The sequence below is a fragment of the Saccoglossus kowalevskii genome, chromosome 1 (assembly GCF_978046115.1).
Source record: "Saccoglossus kowalevskii chromosome 1, keSacKowa6.1, whole genome shotgun sequence".
Lineage (NCBI taxonomy): Eukaryota > Metazoa > Hemichordata > Enteropneusta > Harrimaniidae > Saccoglossus > Saccoglossus kowalevskii.
In genome coordinates, this window is record NC_140641.1 from 26862414 (window position 1) to 26888813 (window position 26400).

Sequence of the window (26400 nt, forward strand, 5' to 3'; positions counted from 1 at the left end):
CCTTGACTCTCCTCAATTTGACTTTCTGTTCAGCACGTCGTTTATTGTAGCTATTATTGAAAAATCAGCCAGTTGAGAACTTTAAATCTCATTTATTACGATTGCTGCATAAAGTCACAGGCAGAAAAAATGCGTAACTATGATAATGGAAAAAAAAAATGTTTTTTTTTTTTTACTGTCCTGGTTATATAATAAATTTTCCTACTAATATGTGATAGGTATTTTTGTAAGTGTACATGTGTGCACTGAAATATATACACCCATTAAAATCGTCAAAAGTTTAAGCGCAAACATAGTAAAGAAAGCAGAATTATGAGTGATTTTGAATTTACTAAAAATGGTGGTGGGAATTAATTGCTAAACCAGTTAGTCATAGAAGGTCTATAGAATTGTGAACAAATATTTTTGTGAATATCACTGACTACAAAAGACGCCCATTGCGAAGTTATATGAAGCAACATGTACGGCGAAACCGCCACTGAAACCAGTGATAATAAAATAAATGCGATGTTTACTATTATACTGGACCGCCATCTTCAATAAAGTATGAAACTAAATAAAAAGACAAGTTGTGAAACGCGTTTTTCAGATTCCTACAAAACAGAAAAAATATCAATCCGGTCTTTCACAGCCAAACGATACGTTGGGAGTAAAATTAACCAATCGTTGTTGTGTGGAAAAATACCTTGCATACGAATACATAATTACACGAATAACATAGAGAACTTTCCCGGGGTATTTGAAACCGAAATTGTCATATAAGGCCGTCACTGATTGGTTACAGAGAAGGAATAAACCCGTTTTTAAAAATACGACATTTATATGGAGCATATTGCCTTAGATACCTAGTTATCCACAATGTCCATGCCATGGCTGAGCAATAGTCTACATGATCATAACGGTATTTTACCATTAAACACATATATTAATATTTATTTATGTTGGTTTATTTAATAAAACAATTTGGTAGTTAATCCTTTACATAATTGGTAACAGCAATAAACGCAGTAAGAATATGGAAAAAAGACAGTCTTTTATTTTAATTTGCGGAATAAATATAACAGTAATGCAAAATCATCGAACATCATATAGTACTTGGATTTACCGATTCATTCCCAGCAATTTTCCACATTTGCTTTATAAATAATTTGTTAATGGAATGAATACGACGCATAGTTTGATACAACTCCTATTATATGCTCTTGTCTTTTCGTAACAGTATCTTTTCCAGCCTCATCATGGGCGCTTCTGCCATCAGAGATACAACAAATGCCAAACAGTATGAAATCACCAAACCCGCAATATATATGTAGATCTGATAAGAAAATATAATAGAAATAATTACAGCTCAATGTATCACGTAGCACACATGTGGCATGCTTTTCATTGAAGTGCAGTAGGGTCTGTAATTATGGTTTTCTAGATTTCATTGTATTTAGAAGGAATTAGCGAGAATATAAATAAGTCGGGTTCCGATCGAGTCGGACAACGAATAAGCGTTATGAATGGTACGTGATTACCTGGTTCAGATCTGTTATATGTAGGAGCCTATCTCTGTGCAAAACATAGGTCTCTTGCACCATTGGGTGTATGAGGTACGCACAATACGTTAATCTGCTTATTGGAATCCAAGCTTTCCATGACAATACGGCGTTTATCGGACCTGTAAATGTCAGGCATGCTTTTAGTAATATGGGAACATTGTAATCCTAGTTACCATGGCAAATATAGTGATAGTAACCTTATATATGTTACTAGTATTATAATAAATTAGTAATATACATAGTGATTAAACAAACATGACTAGCGCTTGTTTGGAGATTACTAAAAGCGTTGTGTGGTATTTTCTACTTACCTCCGTTACCAGTAAGGCAAGCAAACGTCAGCCACCCAATAGCAATTGACCATGCTACTCTGCATATAGTCAAATATAATATATCAACTCCCCTTGACAGCTCAACGCCGTGAAATGTACCATATAAACCATACAATACAGACAGGGCTACTACCCAAGCCGCCATCCAACAGATGAGATTAACAGCCTAGATTTAAAAACATAGTTTAACTCTGGTGACATTGTCGTTTGTTATATAATAGTATTTCTTTTATCATTGTTTGTTTCAATATGAATATGCATTGACATAATTATTTTTTAATACCGACAAGTATTAGGATTAGGATAACAGCAGTGGTAAAACAGTACTACAATCTGTTGGGGGATAATAAATCATATTGAAAGTAGTATAACAACACATATTAGAGACATGAAATTAGCATATCTCTGTGTGAGGGGTATAATTCAGGCACATATTGAGGGCAGCATATATGCATGCAAGAGGGTATAATTTATGGCTCATATTGAAGGCTGAATAACTCTTTGAGGGAAGGACGGTTAATCCAAGGCAAAAATCGATAGCAGACTATATTTTTATGTTTCTTCCTTAAAAGAAATCAACAGGTCTGGACTACAGTGTGAATGATATTTTGGTATACTTTTTGAAGAAAAAAATGTATTAATTCAGGTATAGCAAATATATTTGCAGAGGAGGTATGGTTTTCATGAATTCAGTCTTCAACTGGGGTGAAACACATTCAAAGGTCACTGGTCCCTTAATATATCTTTTCTTTTCATCTCTGATGATACGGGAAAGGTAAAAAATAAATAAACATAAGTTGCAAACATTATCAGGCCACACATCAAAGTTAGGTCAAACATTGTGACAGGAAAAAGGCTGCAACATAGAATATAGAATTTATTTGGATAACTTTGTATACTGTTTACTGTTGGTACAAACCTATACCCCTCATAAATCATTCGTATGTTTGCTCAGTGACTGTATAACTCACCAAATGGATTTATGTGTAGATAACGTATGTCTCTAATCGCTGTTGTCTTTCTACCAATAGCATGATCCACAATATAAATACATTTTGCATGAGTTCAAATACTATGCTGACCAATCATCTATTGATCCGCAGTGTATTCGAATTCCATAATAGTATGTCCTAGCGTGGAGGTAAAATAGATTTTACCTCCATGGTCCTAGTTAAATATTTACTGTTTTTTCTTACCCTGGGTATTTTAAAGTTGCACTCCGTCTTGACTAAAGCATACCCTACAGCCATACCTGTGAGGTATGTGCCGATACGTGTCCATGGTTTAGTATACATGTATGGCGACATCAGAAAATATGTTCCACCAGTAATATTGGGGTCCAGTCTGTAGTATAAAATTATTATACGACATTGTATTTGTGTACATATAATATATGCAAATAATTCCCGCATTATGTTTAAATTGGCATGAAACATGTTGTGTCAAACGATGCCGAGATTTGAACGTGTCAGCTTGTCATTTTTTAAAACGACCAAGTTAGATGCCCGAATTTAAGCGATAAAATTAGCTTCAGATCAAACGATCAGACCAAAACAGCTTAAATTCAAGCGTCTGAAAATGTGTATTCTCCAACACCTTACACACAACTTGCATTGTTCTCATGTATACATATATTTTAGGAAGCACTGCTAAAGCCATTAGTGAGGAGTCATTCAATAAGGCATGGGAGGGAGTAATGACATACGTGGTCAGTATGCCCAGTACCCAAGATGTTCATGTATCGCGATCTGCAAAATCTTCAAATGTACATGTTCTGCCAAAGAGTTTTACAGGTTTGCACATGTTCTACCATTGATATTCATATCGTGAAACGAGCTCTTAAATCACGGGTCAGTGACGGGTATATTATATATAGGAAAGAATGTGGAAAACATCTAAATAGCCTAAGTGTGTATTTACTGTCCATGGGCGGCTTCATTTTTTTCACAAATCATGCAAACTGAGGCGTGCATCTTAAATCCTGCTCCATTCAATGGGGTGTTGTTTGTGCATTTATTTATATAGCGTATATAATTAAATAAGTAACATTTAAGTAATGAAAGTAAGATTATTTATAAATAACAATGTGTATATAAAAAATATATGTAATAGTACGAATCGGATTATTCATGAACAAAACAAATGCATTTTGGAATACCACTAGATATTAATAATAAAAAGAATACCACAATTGTTACATATAAAAATTATATATAATTAAATGCTCAAACGCTATCCCATTCAACCCATGTGTGAACTAATTACGCGCTTCGACATTCTATGGTTACCTAAACACTTTTCGATAACTTGAGCTACTCAGATGCGTTCGCTCGTCATGCATTGTATGTTACCTATTATTAATGACAACTTCAACCGCTGTATCAATCATTATACTATTACAACGTTACTGTGAAGTGTAAAGATGTATTTCGTCAATTGGGAAATGCACTGACTTACACAGAATTCATTGATGAGGTGAGGTCGTAATGAACTCCCGTTGCAACTCTTGCGGCAAGCGTTGATCCCATCAATACTGTAAGTAGTCCAAATCCCGAATAGCGCCACCTTTAATATATTTTGAAACAACAGAGAGAAGTTATAATGTATACACGTATGTCGAGAAAAACAAGTTTAAGACATTGTGCTTGCATTTCAGTAGACCTTAGGCGCAATTGACCTAGATCTCGCTAAGAGCGAGAAAGTCACGAGATTTGTTTCAGCGTCTAAGTTCAAGGCTCACAAGATTCACGTACCTTACAAGCAAGATTATTATTATAGGAGAAACCACGTGAAATTGCATATCATTTGCGAGATACCATGCCACGCCGTAACACTATATTATACAGAAAAACAATAATATTAATAAATGTCACATATAAAACCCATCCTAAGTTATCCCGGTCTTTGTATATTAAGGAGAATACTGCGTTATGTTACCCGAGTTTACCGCTGGGCTAATGACTATGAGAAGTGACTGAGACGAGGGAAAATGTCACTTTTTTAAATACCTGTTCCATCCCAGGCCATGGTACGAGGTTATTAATGTACAACAGATTAGTCCACCAATTCGTTTTACACGGGTCTTCGATTACGGAGTTCATAGCTTGATATGGACCATCGCCAATATATGGTAATAAGTACGTCGAGAAAAATATTATGAACATATAGACTGGGGTTAATCTGGAAACAATGTATAGAAATACAGAAATATTGTTTGAGGTATTGAACAATGAGTGAACTGACACATTTGTTAAATAGAGAAAATTTGAATATGGTTAGACTATATAAATCATGAAGAGACCTCAGTTGGCCGCCGAAGTCACATTGAAAGCGGGAGTGCTGACGAGAAAGTATGGGGCATTATTTCAGGAGATAACAAGTCTCGTAGCTGTATCGCTGCCAAAGAGGTCTAGGCGGCTATTTGCGTCCAGGGTTCCATTGAGCGGTAACTACTCACCTCCAGAAACGGTGGAAATAAAATAAAAACCAATTCACTTTTCTTCCTGATATTAATTCCCGCATCGTTAGGTACGTCACCAAGAGTCCACTTCAAATAAAAGTTAAGTGAAAATGAAACAGTCGATGTATATAATTTAGAACAGCCGTGCAATACAATAAGTATTTATTAATAGCACCTACCTTAAGAAAAAGAACGTATCAACGGAAAATGTTGCATTCGAGATTGCTTGGAAAGTAAACCTTTTTAATACTTCCGGTAAGACGGATATGTTATCTGCAATTACATCGATACTCTGTTACACATTTAAAATAAAGTAGTTGGGCCGCAAGAACATATAAAGTGTTGATGTGTATTAATATAATTCGAATAATGTACCTACACAAATTATTCAATATTATGTCAATTGTACATATTCAACCGGATGCAATGATGATAATAGTTATCTATAATTTGTATAACTCATAACAATAATAAACTTACCAGAAAACCCAAAAAGCGAACTATAGCTATGACCCAAGATGACCCACCACATACTAAGCACGCGGACGCCATGGATAGCGGCCAAAGTACCTGACGCATGCGTGGTGTCTAATATCTTCCCACCGTTCTCCAGCACAGAGAACGCAAGTATACATTGGACCAAAGTTCCTGTATCAAATTTGAAATGTTGTAAATATGTCATATTTGTGAGTCCATTGCGACGGAAGTGACATCACAGACAAAAACGATATTACTTGAGGGACAACAATGTGATGCTATCCACAATGCATTGCGTTGTACCTAATGATGTCATCACAGAGTAAACAAATTGTCTAACACTGTAAGATGCATTGCGCAAAATGATATGTCAAATCTCCACTATCTTTTCTTTTTCTGTTTTGCGTTTTGAAAAAACAATTCATAGAATAAATGTGTTGAAACCAAAATGTGCGAAATTAATACATATTCCAGAAACAGGAAAACATTTTTTCCACGGTTTTTCAGGACTTTGGTGTCATCCGTCGGCATATGAATTGTCTCACAACCATCTGACCGGTATCAGTACTCTCAAGTGCTACATATTATGTTTCGAGGAACTGCACTTAATTTACTATCAAAACATTTAATTAGGATATATGAAATAATGGAAGATTTTTGATACTTGAATCCGTGGTGTTGCGTTATTTCTAGCCATTCAACGTAAACTTGTGTTTACCTGGACGTGGTGACAATGTCTTAGCTCTTTGTTCATCGTGTATTACTGAGTGGGTGTCTTCATAATGTTCGTTTTCTTCCGGCACAGGTTTCAGTAGAGCAGATACATCTTCTTCTACATCTTGATCATCCTCGGGTTTCAAAAGAGGGGATACTTCTGCGTGGTCTCTCACATCGTTTTGAATATTGCTTCTTGTAAAAACGGGCAATTGAGTGCCGCTGTCTCTCTGTAGGTATTTCACATATACGTCATATCCGGTACCAACTGCCATTAGATACAGCAATACTCCAATGACGACTCTTCGAAATGAACACACGACACAGACACATGGCAATATGTTGGGTGTACTGTGTTTGCGTTTAACGGTTTGCTGAATACCAATAAATATAATCCCAAATCACAGAGAACCACTTGATAATAACTTGCATGTCAGATCACAGAGTACTAATTGATGTGCGAATCAATCACATGCACGTCAGATCACATACCATAGAAAAGATTTCTAACAATTTGTCAGGTAAATAGTTTAAATACACACATCGACTTTAACAATATAATCTTAAAACTCAAAACAACGAATATAATAAACTCACATCATGACGATGGCTCCTGTCGATAACGACGACTCCTCGATACAAATAACAGACGATGCTCGCAGACCCTGGACTGGAACTAATCCAAGTCCTACACACAAAAAACAAGTTTTTTAATGAGGTCAACAATATACTAACAGCATCTAGAACGATAGCCTATTCTGAATTCTAGTAATACCACCATTGATATCGTACCTGCGTTGATCAATACCAGCACATCTGTATTATCACAGCTATCTGGCAGGCATAGGCCAAGTTCCACTTGAGGCTGCAAACGATGACAATTATTTATACGTTCAATCGATTGGTATTTGGATGAGAATCATTATAATTTGTGGGAATTGTTAAAAAAGAGGTTCAAGAATTGTGGAATGATACAACGTATGAACTTCAATTGATGACTTTATTAATAGCACTTCTGATGAGACGCACCGTCTCCTACTTACGAGTACATCTTGGCCGTGTAACGTGGCTGGTTAAAATTGGTATGGTCTTGTACTTGATTGGCCAAAAGAGAAATGACCTGATTGGTCATTATGATTTAACGAGCTTGTCAATTGGTGGAAATTAAATCGATCTCATTGGCTGGCTTATCCTCAATCAGAATCCTAGGTTGTGATCAAACCCAGTTAGATTCGGACAAAATTCGAAAGTGTTTATTTCCTAAAAAAAATGTATAACTTTATGCTATCTGTCATACTCACTTGCAGAACCAACTCTGAGCTCATAGGAAAGGCAGCAATACAATACTTTCCACTGAACGAAGAATTGTATGTTTGGACATCTACCACTCGTCGGCATTCCACCGAAGAGCCGACCCACATGTAATTGCCTTCTAAGATGCCCGCTGGCGGCTTTCCGATCGAATCAAACACTGTTGGTGATCAATTTTGAGTGAACATGTTCAAAAGGTTAAGTTTAAATAGTCACATTCGTCGCCCTGGACATTCGAATTTCATGTTTAGCGTCACATGGCACTCAATTCGAAAATGGCTTGCATCGACTGTGGAGCTTTGAATTGACGTTACATAATATATTTCTTTGTTGAAATTATAAATAGTTCGAACATTATTACCACTGTTGTTGCATTATTAATATACTGCAATCGAGAAATAATAAACATTATCGACGTCTGTGCTAAAATTTAAACTTCTTGCGTTATATTGACATTAAATTGGTCACATGTCGTGTGTAAACATGCTCGATGAGCTTCTCGTGAACTCTTGCGAGTCGGCCGAAATGAAAAGAAATAGCCCGATACTTACTGCGCATGGCATAACTCTCGCCACGCAGAATGTCTTTAACGTAGTGAATGGTGTCATTGATGCACGCCAGACTTGCGTTTTCATAGGACTGCTGCGTGAAAGGTGTGAATTCATAGGTATCGTGAACGTCTTCTAATTGCGTGATATCGTCTAAATGCTGTAGCGCCGTCTCGTGAACTCTATTAAATAGTATTTCATTGTTATGTATTCTTAAAATGTTCAACTCTTCTTCGTATATTCTCATGTCATCTCCTTTCATCGGCTGCAACCGATCCGACTGAATTAGTTGTGCGTTGACAGCTAAACTTGACAACAGGAGAGCAATCTTGAAGGCAAAGGCGTGGAATTGCATTCTGTACAGCCACTTTTCAGAAACAAACAGTCAACTTATACCCGTCTTGGTCCAGTGACCTCTATCCGTCGTTTTCAAACGTCTTCTGCACGGATTCGTTCGAATAATTCGCTATTCCAAAATTGGGAATCATGCGCTAGCAGCGACATGAGCACAACTGGTAACAATCGTCAGCGAAATGACCTTGTATTGAACTTATCGTACCTTTCAATGTCACATGTAAATCCCGTGACTGACGCCACTATCGTAATGTAGGTCAGAAATTACGCTTCTAGTTCGCCGTGTTGTTTCGAATTGATCACGTGTGTTCGTTCGTGAACACGTGTCATGTGAATCATAATGACTCATCGGAAGGTCACAATATTTCACAACGAAGTGAAAGATTTTGTGTAGATCACTAGTAGCTTCGCGGTAAGTGGCTTTCGCGGTAAGTGGGTTTCGTATTGGGTGGGTCTCGCGGGGAGTAGGGCTTTATCGCAGTAACTGGTCGTTTCATCGTTGTTGAGAATTAAAGTTTTATGTTTCTTGCGCTATTCTGGGAATACCATTCTCGGAAGCTATTAATTTGTCCTTATGATTTGTGATGTTGCTCTGGCAGGAGTTCCAAAATAAGACCCATGCTCTGATAATGCCCATAGTTTCAAAAACCAAGAAAAATTATCATTATGATCTTATTGCAAAGGATAGTTGAATATTGTTTATTAAAATTAATAATCCCCATAACCGTTTTCCAATATAGTTAAATTATAGTATGTAACAAATATATAACTCAGTCTCATCAATGAAATAACGAAATGTATATATATATATATATTTACATCATTACTAATGCATTGCATTGCAATACAACTAATTAAATTGAACGAAATTGCAATATAAAATATTCCGTCAGTAACAATTCTCAAGGGCGTATTTCACGGTCAGTGTTATTTACGACAATATTTGTTTATAATTTTATAAATTGGCTTGGCAATTTCCACCCCAATTAGATATAATGTGTACATATTTTAATAAATAAAATTAAAGATACACTAACAAAAATGAAATATTAATTATTGGCGATCCGCTCCGCTAGGATTGCCCTTATAATCACTTTTGACATTTTGTGTGTGTGTGTGTGTGTCCGTGTGTGTGATTTCAAGTGTTTCACCCAAGTTATTAGGAAAAATCTGAAAACAAATTGGCCCACTGTTGCAATAGCAACAGCCAAAAAACTGTTTTTTTTTTTGGATAGCTTCGTGACAAATGTATCTCCTCCTACAAATTTGGAATAAAACACCTCAGACATAGCCCATTCTACTCAGCTTGAGTGTGGGCACGAAGTTACTACATGTATTTGAATTTTTGATATCTTTTTTCATTACCGAGAAATTTGACCCCAAAGTTGGGGTAACTTTTTATCAGCAACGGCTTTTAACTCCTCTGAGATTTTGTTTTGGCTCGGCTGATTTTGTTCATACTTCACAGGTAGGTCGTGCCGTCACTAATTGAAAAAAAATCCTGCATGGCGCACCACTGCCATTGCAATAGCCAAAAACTGATTTTTGAATACTTTCGCCCCAAATGTATTACCTCCTACCAGTTTTGTAATAGCAGTGTTCAGATGATCATGCTTTTTATTTTGGCTCAGATGATCATGCTTTTTATTTTGGCTATGTTGCGCACTGGTAAGTGATCACCGATGCAGACGTTGTTACACTATATCAACATAATCCCAACGCAACTTTGAATGAACATGCTGCCTTCATTCTAGAAAATGCTATCACAAAATGGTTGGAAATGTAACAGCAGAATACGTCCTAGTAATAAACTAAGTAACTTCTAAAGACTGAGTGGTTTTAGCGAATTCGTATACAGGGCCCATTTAGTTATAAACTGACGTTAGCTTCACGTTCATGTCCTACCATGGAAACAGCCAAAAACATGTTGCTTGTTTTTTGAGTGGAGCGGATCGTCAACCAGCCTACCGGCATGTATTGACTATGTCCCGGACTGTTTACTAGTACTTACTTACTTGTCAGTGTCTGACTGTTATATACAGCCCAGAACACATCAGAATAGTAAAAAAAAGTCAGGAAATGTCAGTTGCCCGTGCCTTGAGAGCCGTTGAACCAAAACAATCTGTCACCCTTTACCACCCACAGCATCGATATGATTTTATATTGCATGGAAAAGAACACTAAATGCAGCTATCTCGGTCACCAATGGAATCATCAATCTTCATGATTTATGCAACTGGTATTTCCATCTATTTGCTTAATGGTCTGAACTTTAAAATTGTCAAGTTCGAGAGTGTGTTTTTACGTACAGTGACGCGAACATTCAACAACGTGTTGAACAGGAAGTCTATCTTGGGCTAGTGGCATTGTTAAATTTTATAGAGTACAGGAAATGTTCCATTAAAGAATTGTTATGCATATCAAAATCCTTTATTGGAACAGAACATGTTATATATTCACCAAAAACAACGTTTCCATGTTTCTAGGCGTACAGCGAATTGGAAACAAAAGAAATCGTCCGACCCAAACCACAGGCGCTCGACTGACTTGCAGCCATGCCTGTGCTAGCTGTAACTTGAACTCTTTTGGTCTTCCTCAAATTCCTGATTAGTTCAATTAGAGTTTTAGTCTTGCCAGTTCCAGCTTGTCCCGTTAATAAAATACTGTGTCCATGTATGGCCATGTCTAAACTGAACTGTTGTAGTTTATTCATTGTTATTTTTGACATTGTGATCGGCACTCAAAGCTCTACTCCACTGGAGTCTGCCTAGCATCTGATTACTTGCTCTATTAAAACAGATGGTATCAATTAAAACTTCCTGTCATTGCTTACAATGACTTTGAATGTGTACTTAATAAGTACTACCAAGGTCATATACTTAAATAAATAATTGTATGCCTGTCCAATATGGCGACCAAAGGTAAAAACATTGTTATGCAAATTAGCTTTAGTTGAAAATTTGAGTTTTCTCCTCGATATCTACGTGACTTTGAACCAAAATGTTATCGACAAGACTCAGAATACAACTGTGACAGCCACTGAAACGCAATTGAAAGCAAATGAACACGTCAAGCAAACAAAACTTTTTCGAGTCCTGGCATAAAATGGAGGCACATACCATTTTGACTCTTGAGGGGAATGGAAATCAGTTGATTTGAGGGTGCTCAATAAGCAAGAGAGTAAATCCTTTTTATGCTACGAAAAAATGCAGACCTTGAACGTACTTTTTGGACTTTAGTACAACATCATTTTTGTTTGATTAGCTAACGTTTTTAGGTTCATTTTCTGTAAGTTACAGAGCACATACCTAAGCGGCCGTCCCTCAGCAAATAATGAAGCAAAGGCATTTTCGATGTCAAAATCGCGAAACTCACCCTTTTTACGCAAACTAGGAAGTTCGAATTAATAAACGAAGTACAGGTCGGCGAAGATAACATATCCAAGAATCAACACATACCAACAATTATTCTCAAACGTGAATATTCGTGGTGTATTTTAAGTCTAACCGGACCATAGGTGAAAATTTGTTAGTACTCTAATTATCCAAATATATTTTAGTATAAGGTAGTAAATATCCATGAGAGATATGATAACGGATTATGTATATTATAGACACGACCATATATAGTACACTACAATACTGTGGAATTATAAATCGGGATTAAAAGCTGCATGCGAAATACTATTATTCAGATCTCTAGATGAAATTACGTCACATACCAGTTAAAGCGGGAGGGTCGTCACCTGCGCACGCGCGGGAATTGAGTCCCAGGCAACGATAACAACACACGCTAAAAACGCAAAGGCTTGTGGGTAGACGCTTGTTTGTAAACAATGACACGCTATGGTCATCTGACGCATGCGCAGGTGACGACTCCCCCGCTTTAATACCCATACCTACACTATACGGGTATATTAAGCCCTACACATGCAATACAATATAATCAACAATATGAGCTATTCATGCATCTCAGAAACCTTCTTGGGTCCGAAACAAAACAAAATTCATATTCTATCGACAAATCATTCAATTAAATATTCCTAAATTAAAAAACAAACAATTGATGGCGCATGTCGAAAACAATCATAAATCTTTATGATATCAAATACTATTTTAAGAATTGATATTTCGTTCAACAATTTACAAATTATTTTTAAAAGTGTGTTCTCTTTCAACTGTATACCAGATATGCATACAATACACATTGATATGTATTACTGCACGTCTAAAAGGGTATATATGCTTTTACAATGTAAATTGTTATCAACTGTGTGTTTGATTTTATTCATCAGTAATGAGGAGTGTCAAATGTACATGTACTACAATTAAATGAAAACACGCCATGTTGCTACATCGGGGCGATGTTTGATCGTTTTAGTGTTTATTGGTCGCAGTTCAAAATATTGAAGAAATGAAACTCTGTCTGCACCATATAGCTAACATTACATTGCTTTCAACGGCAGGTCACAATTTCTGTAAATACAGACGCTATCAGTAGTCTTTGATGTGTCAGATAAGATACTGCTTAACTTGTGTCACAACATTTGTTTTAAGGCCCTACAGTCAAATTTCACAATCAATGTATTTTACACGCGTTGTATGCGTTGCCATGGGTCCCGACTGTAGCGCTTTAAATAAATTAAACATTATTGTTTATCACCTGTATGTATGAACCTGTACATTCAATTGCGAGAAATGTGTGACTTATCTTCTATTATCAGTATGTGTATTAGTGTTCAAAGTGCAGTATATTCATAAATTTCAACTTGTGTATCTGAAGTTATGACGTTTATTGAAGCAAAGTTCCTAGACAAAAAATTACCAATCTTGTTTTCTTCAATGTAAGAATTCCGTAATTGCTATTATTCGATATTGTTGTATAACTATTAGATAAAGCAGTCTTTCCTGTACCGGTCAGGTTCGTAAACAGTGTTTAACAGAAATACAATGATTATGTATTTCGATAGTGGATACCGGCAGCATAATTTATTGAAATAAACTAATGTCAATACTGTGATACAAACTTTTCAGTACGAAGAAAAAAATCTCACGCGAAGAAGTGGCATTCCCACGTTCACATGGAAAAAAAATATGTGATGTAACCTTTAACACGCCCTCCAGTCGCCACCGCAACCGTTGCGACGCGGTATGTGACGTATATTTCGCCCGCAAAATGTAGTGTTTCACACGTCGAACGCGCGGCGTCGCTATAGCTACCTTTACTTACTTCGTTAACATCGACTCTTTAATACACAGCAACGTCACGCACTCTACTGACTGACAAAAGTGACGTAGACTCTAGAGCAAACATGGAATGGCACGTTAAAACTGTGCAGCTGTCCACGTCCACAGCGAGTGTTATTTACTTAGTTTCAAGTATTTGAATAAGGTACACACGTATTAACTTAAAGCGTAGGCCAAATGATATATTGCGGATTGGTTTGACGTTTCACCTTTTCCGCGTTTCTTTTAGACAAAAATATAGCGAAACATATATCATCGATGCTTTGCTCCTTGTTTCCCATGACGTTTATTGTATGAGGTTTATTGCCATTTGTCGTTATCCCGTTTTTTTTCTAGACATGTATGCCTAACAATTTCAGCAAGGTTCACACACCCCATTTCCTCGACTTGGTACGCGTTATAGGGACATCGACGCCGAGGTCAAAGTTTGTATACAGGTCACTGAACCATTGCTTAGTCACTCTAGTCTCTTACCTGTCGCATAATCTGCTTAATTGGCGAAAACTCGTTTCGTAGTTGTTGCTCTATCATAAGGTATCCATATGTATTTTCAAAATTTATGGAGCTTTTCGCTGCTGATATTTTTACAATGTGATTTTTGCGTCTGGGCCCAACTTCAAGTTCGGCCGCTGCGACCAGATTACGCGTCCGCGGGATCATTGCAAGGGATATCCGTCAGAATAAAAACAGCGGCTGAAACTAACAACCATGCATTGAGTAATTATATGACTAACATCGCTACGCCACGCCGACTTGACGCCAGTGTGTTCGTCGCTAAGAATTTCGCCGAGGCGATATACTTGACGGATACCTCGTATAACGTTACGAAGCAATGCGTTGATGACGTCATACAAGTCTCCGAAGATATGATAGCGGGGAAGGACTACGCAATACAGAGTGAGTTGCTAAATTATGTCGAAATCATCGTTGACCATTATCAATTTTAATGGAGTGATGTCATAGTGGCATCACTGAAATGCCCAAATATTTCCCCAGTATATCTGCTATCCACCAACATCGTGTCTGTCAGCGCAGTCTTCCGTCACTGGGGATTGCGTCTGCGCCGTGGAATGTCATAAATGTGTGAGTTTCATTGCAAAACGAACCAGGTCTTTGAATTGCATGATCACTGTTATCAAATACATCAAATAGTGTATGTATGTATCTCAATAAACAATTACTTAATTTTTCACAAAATAATATCCTCACCGCGATTATTAGAAAGCAATTAAAATATTGCGTATGCAGAAAACCAAATATTATCATGGTGAGTGTGAAAAATGCATGGCAGACATGGCAGTGCGACATGGCAGTGCGACGGTTCAATTAAAGACTCACGAACACGTCACATCAAATACGCCATCAACGCTCAACGTTGTAATTTTTTTGTTTTTACCTTTGTGAGTGTTCGACGCAGCAGGGAAGATACCGCCAGGTGTCTTAGAGGGCAACTACCAATGGATCGGCTCCTCTGACGAATGTCGTGACGTCAACGATATTATGATGAATGGCACAACTATTAATGGCGAATACTGTTTGCTATTTCTTCCACTCGCTGGAGTAAGTATTCAAACTTAAGCGCTCTTACCAGTCATCTCAATTTATATTGTTACAAAAACGATTTGTTAAAAGTAGACTCGTCGTGCAGGTTTTCAATCTTATCTGATGAGCCTGAACTTCACTTGCATATTTTCCTGGACAACCACATTTATTACGACCATATTGCAGGAAATGTGTTTACTTTAACAAAATATTACTTTTATATATGTTTTTGTTTTTTCATTGTTTTTTATATGTATTTTATCATATATTTTTCCATATACTTTATTTTATTATTTATTTGCTGACTGTTTTTTTAAGTTTTGGTAATTGAGAAAGCCTACAAAAATAGTTAAAATAATACAAAATAGGATGATAAAAATATTGTACTATATTAAAAATAAAATCTATAAAATAAAAAAATACACGCCGTCAAACATCAGATTTTAATTAGATTAATATTCCCATGTCATATTTTAAGTCAATTTATGACAGTTATATTGGTTTCACTTCAAAATGCAACGCTCTGAAGCTGCACTGTCGAAATCTCGTTAGTAGCAAGACGAGAGCGAGGCTACGATTTTGATTTGCTAATATTGGCATATATAGCAACCGCAATAATGGGCACGGTGGTGATAATTCAAGTAATTGTAACTGTAAACAAAATAACAACTTAAAGTTTACCTTTCAACCATCAGGGTGCATCGACATTGCAGTATGGTCTGTGTTTACCTGACTCGTGTGAAGATAACGATGTACTGGAACTCGTCAACCGAGGTGATAAGTAATAATAATTTATTTCAGTAAAGGGCCCAATAATGTAAATAATCAAAAAAACTGCTCAGTGAAAGTAGTGCAGATTATATGAAACAAAAGAAAAGTCACAGCACAAAATAATTTCTGATTTTGAACGATTTGTATCATTGAAAGGAAAGTAAGATTTCTTTCTTTCTTGTGGGATGAACATAAATCATTTTTGGTATGTAGCTTCACCGTATACTCTCAAATTAAGGTCACGCAATGATAAAACGATATTCGTTATCTACCACAGAAATATTGCAGTATATTGAGTAATACGGTTGGGACAAATACAGTAATTGCAACGCCTTCGTGTCTACTATCTTTTCAATGCCGAGTCTGTGACTCGAGCATCGAAATTGTGTTAATGTATGTTTGTATGACATGATGTTGATATGCAAGACAAATATTTTTCTGGCTTGAGGAGAGATTTGTATTGACAGTATGTGTGGAGCCTATCGGAGTTGCCGATACTGACTGACCACTCTTGCATACCACGTTGTTATATCAGCATCGTCTTTTTACATAATTGCTGCCACCAACATCATCATTCGGGTAATTCGTTAATTCATTAATATATAATGCAAATAGAAAATTGGCTCAACATAGAGTCTTGTTCGGTACCAATACAACACAATCTGCTAAACCATTACTGAATACAACTTAGTTATACGATTCAAACTGTTTGTTAAACATGAGGTGCGATTGTGTTGTAGCACTTTTTTGAGCGACTCGGCTTTTAAACCATACAGACCTGAAATTGTGTGTGGTTTGACGAGTTCTACAATTGCATTGTTCAATTATTTTTTATTTACGATGGCGGGCTCGTTGCATTGACGCAATGCGCGTGCTTCATCATGAAGTTTCGACTACTGTAATTTTTTTTAGTGAAATGTTTTATCAAAATCTAAATTATTTCCAGAGTTACTTTGAGCTCAAATGGGTTCTACACTCAATTCTCTAAAAATTGTAAGAATCATGCAATTGTCAATAAGGGTTGTTCTCTGCTTATATTCAAAGTCCTGATTTTAGACCTAGGTGGGTATTTATGTATTACAAATGCGATGCATTCGTTACTATCACTTTAATATAACGAGAAAACCCGGAAATATGACGTTTTACTTACGGTCTTGTTATTTAATTGTTCTCCATAGGGCTGGTCACATTAGCAATACCTGGTCTACAGGTCATTGACGTACACTGTACTCAAGATTACGAGTTGACGACGGGAGCTATTATCACAATGTATGTACCTACACCAGATGCAAGATTCATTTTATTTTACAGTATTTGAAATAGTTTTTAAGATTTTCGGATTTGTGCAGACGCTACTATTATTTCTTTCTCAAATATGTCGTGGGTGTGCGATTAATCATACGATAGGCAGCTTTGCGGGAATTACTTTTTCCTATTCTCGCCCGCTGGTGTCCATTTTTTCAATTACACTCCAGAGATATGGAAGAAAAGTGCATCGGTGAAGCCTGTTTGTGGGCGCTATGATGTGACAATTCATGAGTAAATTTTGGAGTCGCGCTGATTGGTGCATTTCGAGCTACTGAGCACTGCAATATTAGATGTTAGGTGCATTTTACCACGGGTTTCTTGTAGCAACCACGGGGTAGTCATCGGGTTTCGCAGAAGGTTTGTCATGACAACGTCTGAACATCATTAATACGCTCATTGTCAATCATAATAACTGTGACGGTAAAAAAATAGCCACAGAAGAACAATACACATTAACATTGGCACACGTCTTATGATGCTTTTTAATCGTTTGCGTTTTCAGTTTTATCTCGACTTTGTTGTGTTTGTTCATCGTGGTTGGGACGTCTTTGGATTTTTATATTTATTATAAGTACAAGAAAAAAGAAGAGATACAGAAAGATGAATTCCACGTTGGAAATGGCGCTGTAACGACTGGACTACACGGACTTGACGAGACTTCGCCTTTAATTAAATCTCCCAGTTATTCACCGGGTTAGTGTACCGCCATTAATTGACAATAGTGCAATAAGCATTGTATATGTGAGACTCTATCGTCTCCACCCCGGATCGTAAAAACACAATTCAAGAATTACCGGCCAAAATGTTATCCAATCAGCACTGATTATTAGTTGTTTACATCGATTAATCGCATCAACGGTTTCCAAGGCTTGAGATTAGACAACGTTTATTTACAGTTAAAAATTCAAATAAAAATTAAATATGGCCCTATGTCGTCACTGGTCCAAAGAGGTACCCTTCTCTCACTTCGTGTTCGCTATTTGGATTCGTCATATTAACATGTGCCTGTGCGCAGACACGAGGAAGACACAGTGAAACCCGTGCGTGGTTCATACTTTTTACTCTGTTTTGGTATAAAAACACATTTGTTTACATTGCATATGAGTGTTCGTGACACGATGAACACGATTTCGGCGAAAATATCAGCACAAACTTTTCGTTTTACCGTATACCCGGTTACCAAGAGTCGAGACTCAGCAGCGCCCTCTGGCGACAAACTGCTTTTACTCCGTTACCATTTTTAATGTGGTCTATGGTCTATCAATAACAGATACTGTTTTATGGAGATTAGTTATTTTCTAAATGACGAACGACTACACATTTATTTTGACGTTGCAAAAACGTTTCTCTGTTGAGAACGTGACTAATTGTAAAGGTGTATTGTCGGGCAGCAGTTAAAGCACAGGGAGCCCAGGATACCCGCCGATACTTACCCCACCCCCGCTCATAGGAGACTGCGTACAGTTGATTATAGTTCCTGGGCTCCCTGTGGTTAAAGTAGAGAATACAACAGCAAAGTCACAGATAAAGAGGGCAGTACGGTGTCAAATGAGTTTATTTTTTAATACATTCGTGTTATTTGTTTGGTTCGTTTCATACTGATAATATTTCTGGAAATCCCACAGGTGTCTTTGCTAGAATTATTTTATCATTTTCTGTCCACGAAAATGCGTCGAAAATATTAGACACTACGCATGCGTCGGGAACATTAGCATGTATTCATGGCATTCGCGTGCTGAGTATGTGGTGGGTAATCCAGGGTCATGTGTACGTGTTCACGCCACTATTCACAGGTGAGTATCAGGACGGTGATTAACTCAGTGAGACAAAAACAAATTATACATTGAATTTCAAGCTTGAAATTATTTATGAAAAATGACTTTGAATGCTTCGTTCATGGGAAAAAAATAATACCACACCTGTAATTGTAATGTGTACCAATTTAACTAAAACAATTTCCTAAAAGCGCCAAGTTAGACTATTTTTTTCCAGTATCATTATTTCACGACGATATCGATATCGATATACATAATATAAACAGAGAATAATATATATGCCTGAATTAAGATTTTGGGCATGATCGTATGATTTGAAATATATTTTATATCCTTGAATTTATATATCTGAAAAATACTAAATTTTTAGAAAATAACAATTGGGATTGGAACATAGCCTGTGACTGGCCAATACAATTATAATTAATCGACTTCAAATGGAGATTATGATTGCCAGTCATAATTGTCTTCTGATTAGCATGACTCCGAGATGTCATCTGATTGGCTGGCTGACTGACTGTCATAGGATTTGGCTCTCTTGAATGGCTGTCATCTGATAACCTGTCATGACTGAATTTCACCAATGAGCTGTCGATTGGCTGAGATTGGCTCAAGTTAATCAGAAAATAAATCACGCGTTGGTCATTAAGGATAATAACACATGTTATCACGATTCCCATTATCAAAATACATAGTACGCAGCCAGTTTCGATGCTAGTTACAGAGACTGGAACACACTAATCATGTCTTTTCGTACTGTATGTCAACTCTCACAAGTTGAATTTTCTTTGTCAAGTAGATAACTTGCTTGAAATGTTGAACTATCTGCGCACGTTTTCTTTTCAAGCCATATTAAATGGGACGGTTTCCGTGGATACGTTCTTCCTACTTAGGTAAGTCCGTTCTTCAATGGTGTGAATCTTGAGTCAAACACAGAGGGCGCTTATTTTAAAGATAACGTAACAGTCATAAATAATTCATACGAACATTTTCTCTAATTAGTGGCCTGCTTGTCACGTACCTAACTTTGAAAGAACTTGAAAGCGGACGTCAAATCAATTGGATTATCTTCTACGTACACAGATACTGGAGGTAAGTCATTTCTGTTTTGGAATTTGTTATTTACACTATACTGCATATTTATATATAATCCTTAGCTGGTTAGCACCCACATATCACGTGATCCTCTATTACTATATTAAAGTATTCGCCAACCTGTACATTCGTATCAGTGTTTTAATAAGTCGTTGTTTTTTCGCCGTTTTTCTGTTTTAACTGGCTCAAGATTTCACGCGATTTCACTTTCTTGCTATGTTTCGTGACGGATGCCACTTTCTCGCAGGCTCACCCCGCTCTATGGCTTCGTGTTACTAGTATGGATGTATCTGTTCCTCTACATCGGCCGTGGTCCATTACAATGGACTATGGAGTTGTATGTTCAATCCTGTTACGATTGGTGGTGGACAAACCTACTGTATATCAACAATCTGGTGCCGTTCCCTGGAAATGAAAATTCAATGGTACCCGTATATTTCTTGCAATCGAGAGTATATCGATATGTGTTACATGTATATGGGAGTGCGGTCAGATAATGCGTTTTGCAAACAGCGCCAGCTGTTGTCAACATTGCGTTTTATTACACCTTTTGTATCTTACTGTAATTAATGTTATTTACAGCATGAACTTGTCTTCCATGGTAAAATAATAACAATAACTATTTATATTTATTGTTTGATGATACATCGCCCCGTTGAAATTCTACTCCGTCTATGAAATAATTTATTGGCATTGGAATATTGACTATATCACTATTCAATGATTCAACATAAACCAATGCGATATACTTCACAAATAGCCAAATGCCAAATCTTCACGACATTAACCTAATTTATTGTATGAGTTTTCTGCTACGACAGGAAGAATTACTCACCCTCAATAGACTATATATATTATTTATTTTTCTCAGTGCATGGCGTGGACGTGGTACTTAGCTAATGATATGCAGTTTTATGTCATCAGTCCAATAATCATAGTGTTATTACATAAGTAAGCGATCATAAACTTTTTACCATGTAAAGCGATATGTTTAATATTATATTATGATGTTATGTTTATTTCATTATGTGCATCGCTATTTATGCCAAGTGCTCCAAGGGTATGATCAACAAAAAATCACTATATTCTGAGAAAAAATGTTATAGATAAAAAAATATCAGTCACTCGGTTGTTATGTATTAATCATACGATCCTTAAATATACCATGTACTTAATATGGCCAGTTCTGGACTGCTGGTGTATTGGATTTCATAGAAGGTCATATTAAATAGACGCCATGACTAATGCTGTGCATGTGTATTGTCGTTGTATAGGAAGTGGTACTTCGGGATGACGGCGATAGTGACGTTGTTGTGTGGTTGTTTCGCTGCAACGGCCGCTTTGACTGTAGAATACGGCATTCCAGTCAATATGTTACAATCGTAAGTTGTTGAATCGTAAGTGTTTTCAGACACGTCGTCGTTTTCCTCGTGAAGGTTTTAATTATATAGTTACAATTATATTTTGAAAATACACGAGTATTTTATTTGCAATTTTTTTTAACAATCCAGTGTGTAGCCGTGACATGATTTCAATGTAAAGTTAGTCTTTCCTTAAATAATTTCATTGATTAATATTCTATTCAGTATCAGCTTCGGATATTGACGACATTTTATGTTAATTCTTACTCTGTTTGTGCACATGCACTGTATATGATAACCTATGTATCGCCTTATATGGCACATATAAGCATGCAGTCAGTAATCGTTATTGGTATACATAGACCAAATTGTAGTGCATTGTGGGATTGTTTGTTCAGATTACATGAGCGGGTGCGCTCTGTGATTGGCGAAGCTGTGTTCGATCCACGTTAGATTCGTACATAATGCTACAATGCACTATAATTTTGAATGCGATATGGTCTATGTCAATACAGTCATTCGTTTATTGCAGTCCGTATAAGAACGTTACAGATCCCACAGCCGGATTCGCACAAACTTACACCAAACCTTACACACGTATTCCCCCATACCTAGTAGGAATGGTCGTAGGCTATTTGTTGGTGAAAACCAAAGGAAAAATTAAAATACCAACAGTAAGTATGCATACTAGTATATCTTGTACTATAGTGACGTCACTATCACCCTGTTTATAACAATTTTAGAAAGTACACTTTTCACAACATTTTGTAGAAATACCCGACAGATTAATATATTACTATGACGACCTGGTCTTCTCCTACAGGTTGTAAACTTGATTTGCTGGGTGGCTGCATGGGCCGTAGCTATAGCTGTTGTATATGGTTTACATGGTACATATAACGGCAAAACACTATCCTTACCTGTTAATGTATTCTATGCGACGGTTTTCCGATTTGCATGGGCTGTGGCTGTAGGATGGCTCATATTTGCTTGCATCACGGGTCATGGCGGTAAGTTCCGAATCAATTTAATCAACTCTCAACTGTAATATCTAGTATGATCGTTCTACATTTCGAAAATGCAGTCAATGTATTAAAATAGCTAGTAACATACGAGTGCTTTGATTTGTTCGCTCATTAGGTCCAATCAATGCATTTCTATCATGGAAAGCGTGGATCCCTCTTAGTAGACTGACGTATTCAACGTATCTTATACATCTCATAGTGCAATATACATATCTCTACGCCGGTGACAGGCTTGTGCATATATCTCATTTGAATATGGTGAGTAGGATCACGTGACTATAGAATACAACCCTGTAAATAACTGTCATATTCAAGTCTAATATAAATGAAAGCAGTCACATAGCGTAGATGACGATACTATCATCATGTTTAACACTACGATAAAGACTTCGTGTTTTCGACATTGTAAAATTGTTTTGTTTTCTTGGGAAAAAATGAAAGTCAGAAATATATTACGAAATGTATTCTATATGCACACTAATTATAATTTTCATAATTACCGAATACACAAGAATATAATAGAAAATGGATAATTTGCTATATTCTCTATATTTTCATTGTATTTGTCTTGAATAATGACTGAACGAAACTGAATCAAATTACAAACTATGTAGTGTGTGTTCAACAGTTCATCTATGATCAATAACTCTAATAAATATGACTTGTCTGCATAAAAACGAAAGAATTTCACAATGTTGAAAACGAAAAGTTTTATCATAGTGTTGTTTGAAATTGTTACATCAGACCCAAAATAAGTTTCTAAATTTTGTTTACCCGCAGCGTTGGGGGCGTACGTGACTAGCCTGAGGTATTCAATACACGTATTTCAAACCATTCATCTAATGTTTGGCAAACAACAAAAATATTTATTTCTGGTTGGCGCGCGTCAGTTCCATAGGCAGAGCTCAGAATTGTTTTGCGACAAAATGGAAATGTGCCTGCCGTTGGTGGCGGAATACTAGTTCGCACATGTTACGTTTCATAAGAAAAAAAAAAAACACCGCCTCTTCGCTATTTTAATAAACTTTAGAACCGAAACCGGTCTTTAGTTTTGGTCTTTCTCGTGTTTGTATTTATAACTAGCTTGGCTGTAAATGTAAATGTTTTGATAGCAAATTCACAGTCACCATGACGAGAGCGTTGTTTTACATATCTTTATACACCAAAGTTATGCCTGTGCATTTTAGGAAAATTGTCCTAATATTTCGTGTAAATCCATACATGTAATTTTTCTTAAAACATCAAACTAATTGCTCCTCTATTTTATTAATTATTCATCATATCAATTAACTGTTGACACGCACACACTGTTTATTAATTTAATTTAATTTAATTTAATTTAATTTAATTTAATTTAATTTAATTTAATTTAATTTAATTTAATTTAATTTAATTTAATTTTATTTAATTTTATTTTATTTTATTTTATTTTTTTTTTTTTTTATTTTTTTTTTTTTTATTTTATTTTATTTTATTTTATTTACAGACATACTCTTTCATCGCTTCCATGGCGCTGTCCTATTCTCTGGCATTTGTGTTTTCAATAATGGCGGAGGCACCTATGATGAGGCTGGAGAAAATCGTACTGAATAAAATAAAACGAGAATAATGACGTTAAAAAAGGCGATTCACGCCCTCAGTGAAATCTCTGATTGATAATACGAACTTAATTACTCGATCATCCAGCAATGCATGAACGTCAACAAAATCAATCCACTGTAGTATTGTGTCCGTCGACAATTTAACAGCGCCACCACATGGGTAATATTGTAACATGATCCTAATATTTTTCTTGAAGCACATGCGCAAATGTTACATGTAAGTAATAATGACTAAGAGGTAGCCATGGATGAATAAAATTTACATTTTTCTATGCTGAAATGGGGATCGAAATACCAATGTTACTAAATATCGATAACTAAACAGCTTATTTGAAAAGTTTTAGTTCGTGTGGTGCGTGCGATTTGTGTAAATATACTACGCACATGCGTTAGTATGTGTAGTATAAAACTATATCAAACGCATACAGTCTTGACGAGCACCATCCGGTCCCTCTTAGTTTTCTTTAGTAAGATTTCTCTAGAATAATATTCTCAGTGCGATGCACCTTCCTTTGATCAGTACGATCATATAGTATTTACAACTACCAAATGAGAATGATTAGTCGAAGGGTTAACTGATCATGATCTGTATATGGTACAGAGTCTATTTAATTGTATTGCTAATGACACGGAAACTTTAAACATGATATTTCGTGATTGTATCAACGGCTTACCAGTGCAAATTGAGCCCTCTAGTGACAAAAAGTCGGAAAATATCCGTTTTTTATTGACGTGCGACAGTTTACAAAATATATTGACGATGTGGGGTGGAAATCTTCCAGCCATTTACGTCACAAATGTATTTATACATATCGTGGCTACTGAGGTTTAATGATTAATCATTAAACTGAGATGGCGCTATGTCGGGATGCCCGTCATGTTGGAAGCGTTTTTATGTTAGATTAAAGTATGTGTCAAATCCCACTCATGGTATAGATGTGAATGTTTCCCTGCGATAAAATACGCTATCTACGAGTATCTTCTGGTTCCTACCTTCGAAGCAAGGGGGAAACCCCGTACCCAAGGGCAGATTTAGAATGGTGCCGACAGGACAGCTTTGGTCTTGTTACCCAAACACAATCTCCATAACGCATACGTCATTGTAATGATGTGGCCCTTGTACGGGCATCATTCATATACCTCTGATAACGATTATCTACAGACCACTGACACGTGATGTTATCATGGCGGTACGTTTGTTGTCAGCGATAAATATGGCCTTTTTTGAAGTTTTTAGATGTTTATCAGAACACGTCGATGGATAGGGCACCGTCTGTGACATAGGCTCACGTGTTTTACTTGACACACAGATAGTTATAATTAATTATCTGTCGTAATATCGTATTTCACGAAATGACCCAAGAAATTTTGAAATTTCGGATAATTTTATGTAACATGTTTCAGTTCCCGGACGATTCCATGTACAAGATGTATTTTATGTGCATACAAGCTAAAGGTTAGGCCATTGTTATGTTAAAGTTGTGGGACATATGTAATTTTGCGCAAACATGGGGAAATTCAATTATTTTTTTTAGAAGAGTCAGGTAGATAGAATCTTTCACGTGAGCAGATATGTATAAATAAATTTATAATTATATTTTCCATTCTATGTCAAAATATCAGTGATTTTAAACCATGATGACTATATATATCAATCGATTATTCACACTGTTGATATCTCACACTTGGGTACAGTACGTACAAACTGCTGAGATCATCAGACAAAGCAGGGATAGAAATAAAAAACGTAATTTTATGTGCAAAGTGTCGTTATAGATGCAATGAAAACAAATCTAACTGGATTTATTAAAACTAAATAATCTTTGGTGCGACAGGGAGAAATCACTTTTGCTTTCTTGACACCGAAACCCGTTTCACTCTGACGCTTGGCCTAACACCATAACTACTATTCTATCACGCTGTTATTACGCCATAT

The 26400-nt window shown here is 36.4% G+C and overlaps 2 protein-coding genes across 2 annotated transcripts; one reads left to right on the forward strand and one right to left on the reverse strand.

Annotated features, from left to right (window-relative positions):
- Positions 1-931: 931 nt before the first annotated feature.
- Positions 932-9009, reverse strand: LOC146750815 (nose resistant to fluoxetine protein 6-like). The gene is made up of 15 exons (XM_085507653.1): positions 8390-9009; positions 7829-7998; positions 7320-7392; positions 7125-7215; positions 6532-6830; positions 5817-5984; positions 5516-5609; positions 5334-5423; positions 4885-5056; positions 4630-4709; positions 4334-4441; positions 3073-3220; positions 1856-2042; positions 1521-1663; positions 932-1315 (listed from the first exon to the last, which is right to left on the reverse strand). Exons 1-15 carry the CDS (start codon positions 8739-8741, stop codon positions 1193-1195), a joined length of 2298 nt encoding a protein of 765 aa, XP_085363779.1. The 5' UTR covers positions 8742-9009; the 3' UTR covers positions 932-1192.
- A 5519-nt stretch (positions 9010-14528) lies between these two features.
- LOC100368008 (nose resistant to fluoxetine protein 6-like) lies at positions 14529-24744 on the forward strand. The gene is made up of 15 exons (XM_078005623.2): positions 14529-14883; positions 15392-15546; positions 16224-16302; positions 17478-17568; positions 18110-18300; positions 19233-19400; positions 20182-20275; positions 20385-20474; positions 20725-20902; positions 21349-21428; positions 21752-21859; positions 22371-22512; positions 22662-22848; positions 22979-23121; positions 24350-24744. Exons 1-15 carry the CDS (start codon positions 14529-14531, stop codon positions 24470-24472), a joined length of 2184 nt encoding a protein of 727 aa, XP_077861749.2. The 3' UTR covers positions 24473-24744.
- Positions 24745-26400: the final 1656 nt, after the last annotated feature.

Bases quoted from the DNA above. Each gene is read 5' to 3' on its own strand.
- LOC100368008 (XM_078005623.2), top strand. From the start codon at position 14,529: ATGTATTTTCAAAATTTATGGAGCTTTTCGCTGCTGATATTTTTACAA. The intron at 16,303-17,477 runs GTGATAAGTAAT...TGTTCTCCATAG, and splicing joins ACTGGAACTCGTCAACCGAG to GGCTGGTCACATTAGCAATA. The intron at 18,301-19,232 runs GTTAGTGTACCG...GAAATCCCACAG, and splicing joins ATCTCCCAGTTATTCACCGG to GTGTCTTTGCTAGAATTATT.
- LOC146750815 (XM_085507653.1), bottom strand. From the start codon at position 8,741: ATGCAATTCCACGCCTTTGCCTTCAAGATTGCTCTCCTGTTGTCAAGT. The intron at 4,442-4,629 runs GTACGTGAATCT...AATATATTAAAG, and splicing joins ATAATAATCTTGCTTGTAAG to GTGGCGCTATTCGGGATTTG. The intron at 3,221-4,333 runs GTAAGTCAGTGC...TTTATACTACAG, and splicing joins ACCTCATCAATGAATTCTGT to ACTGGACCCCAATATTACTG.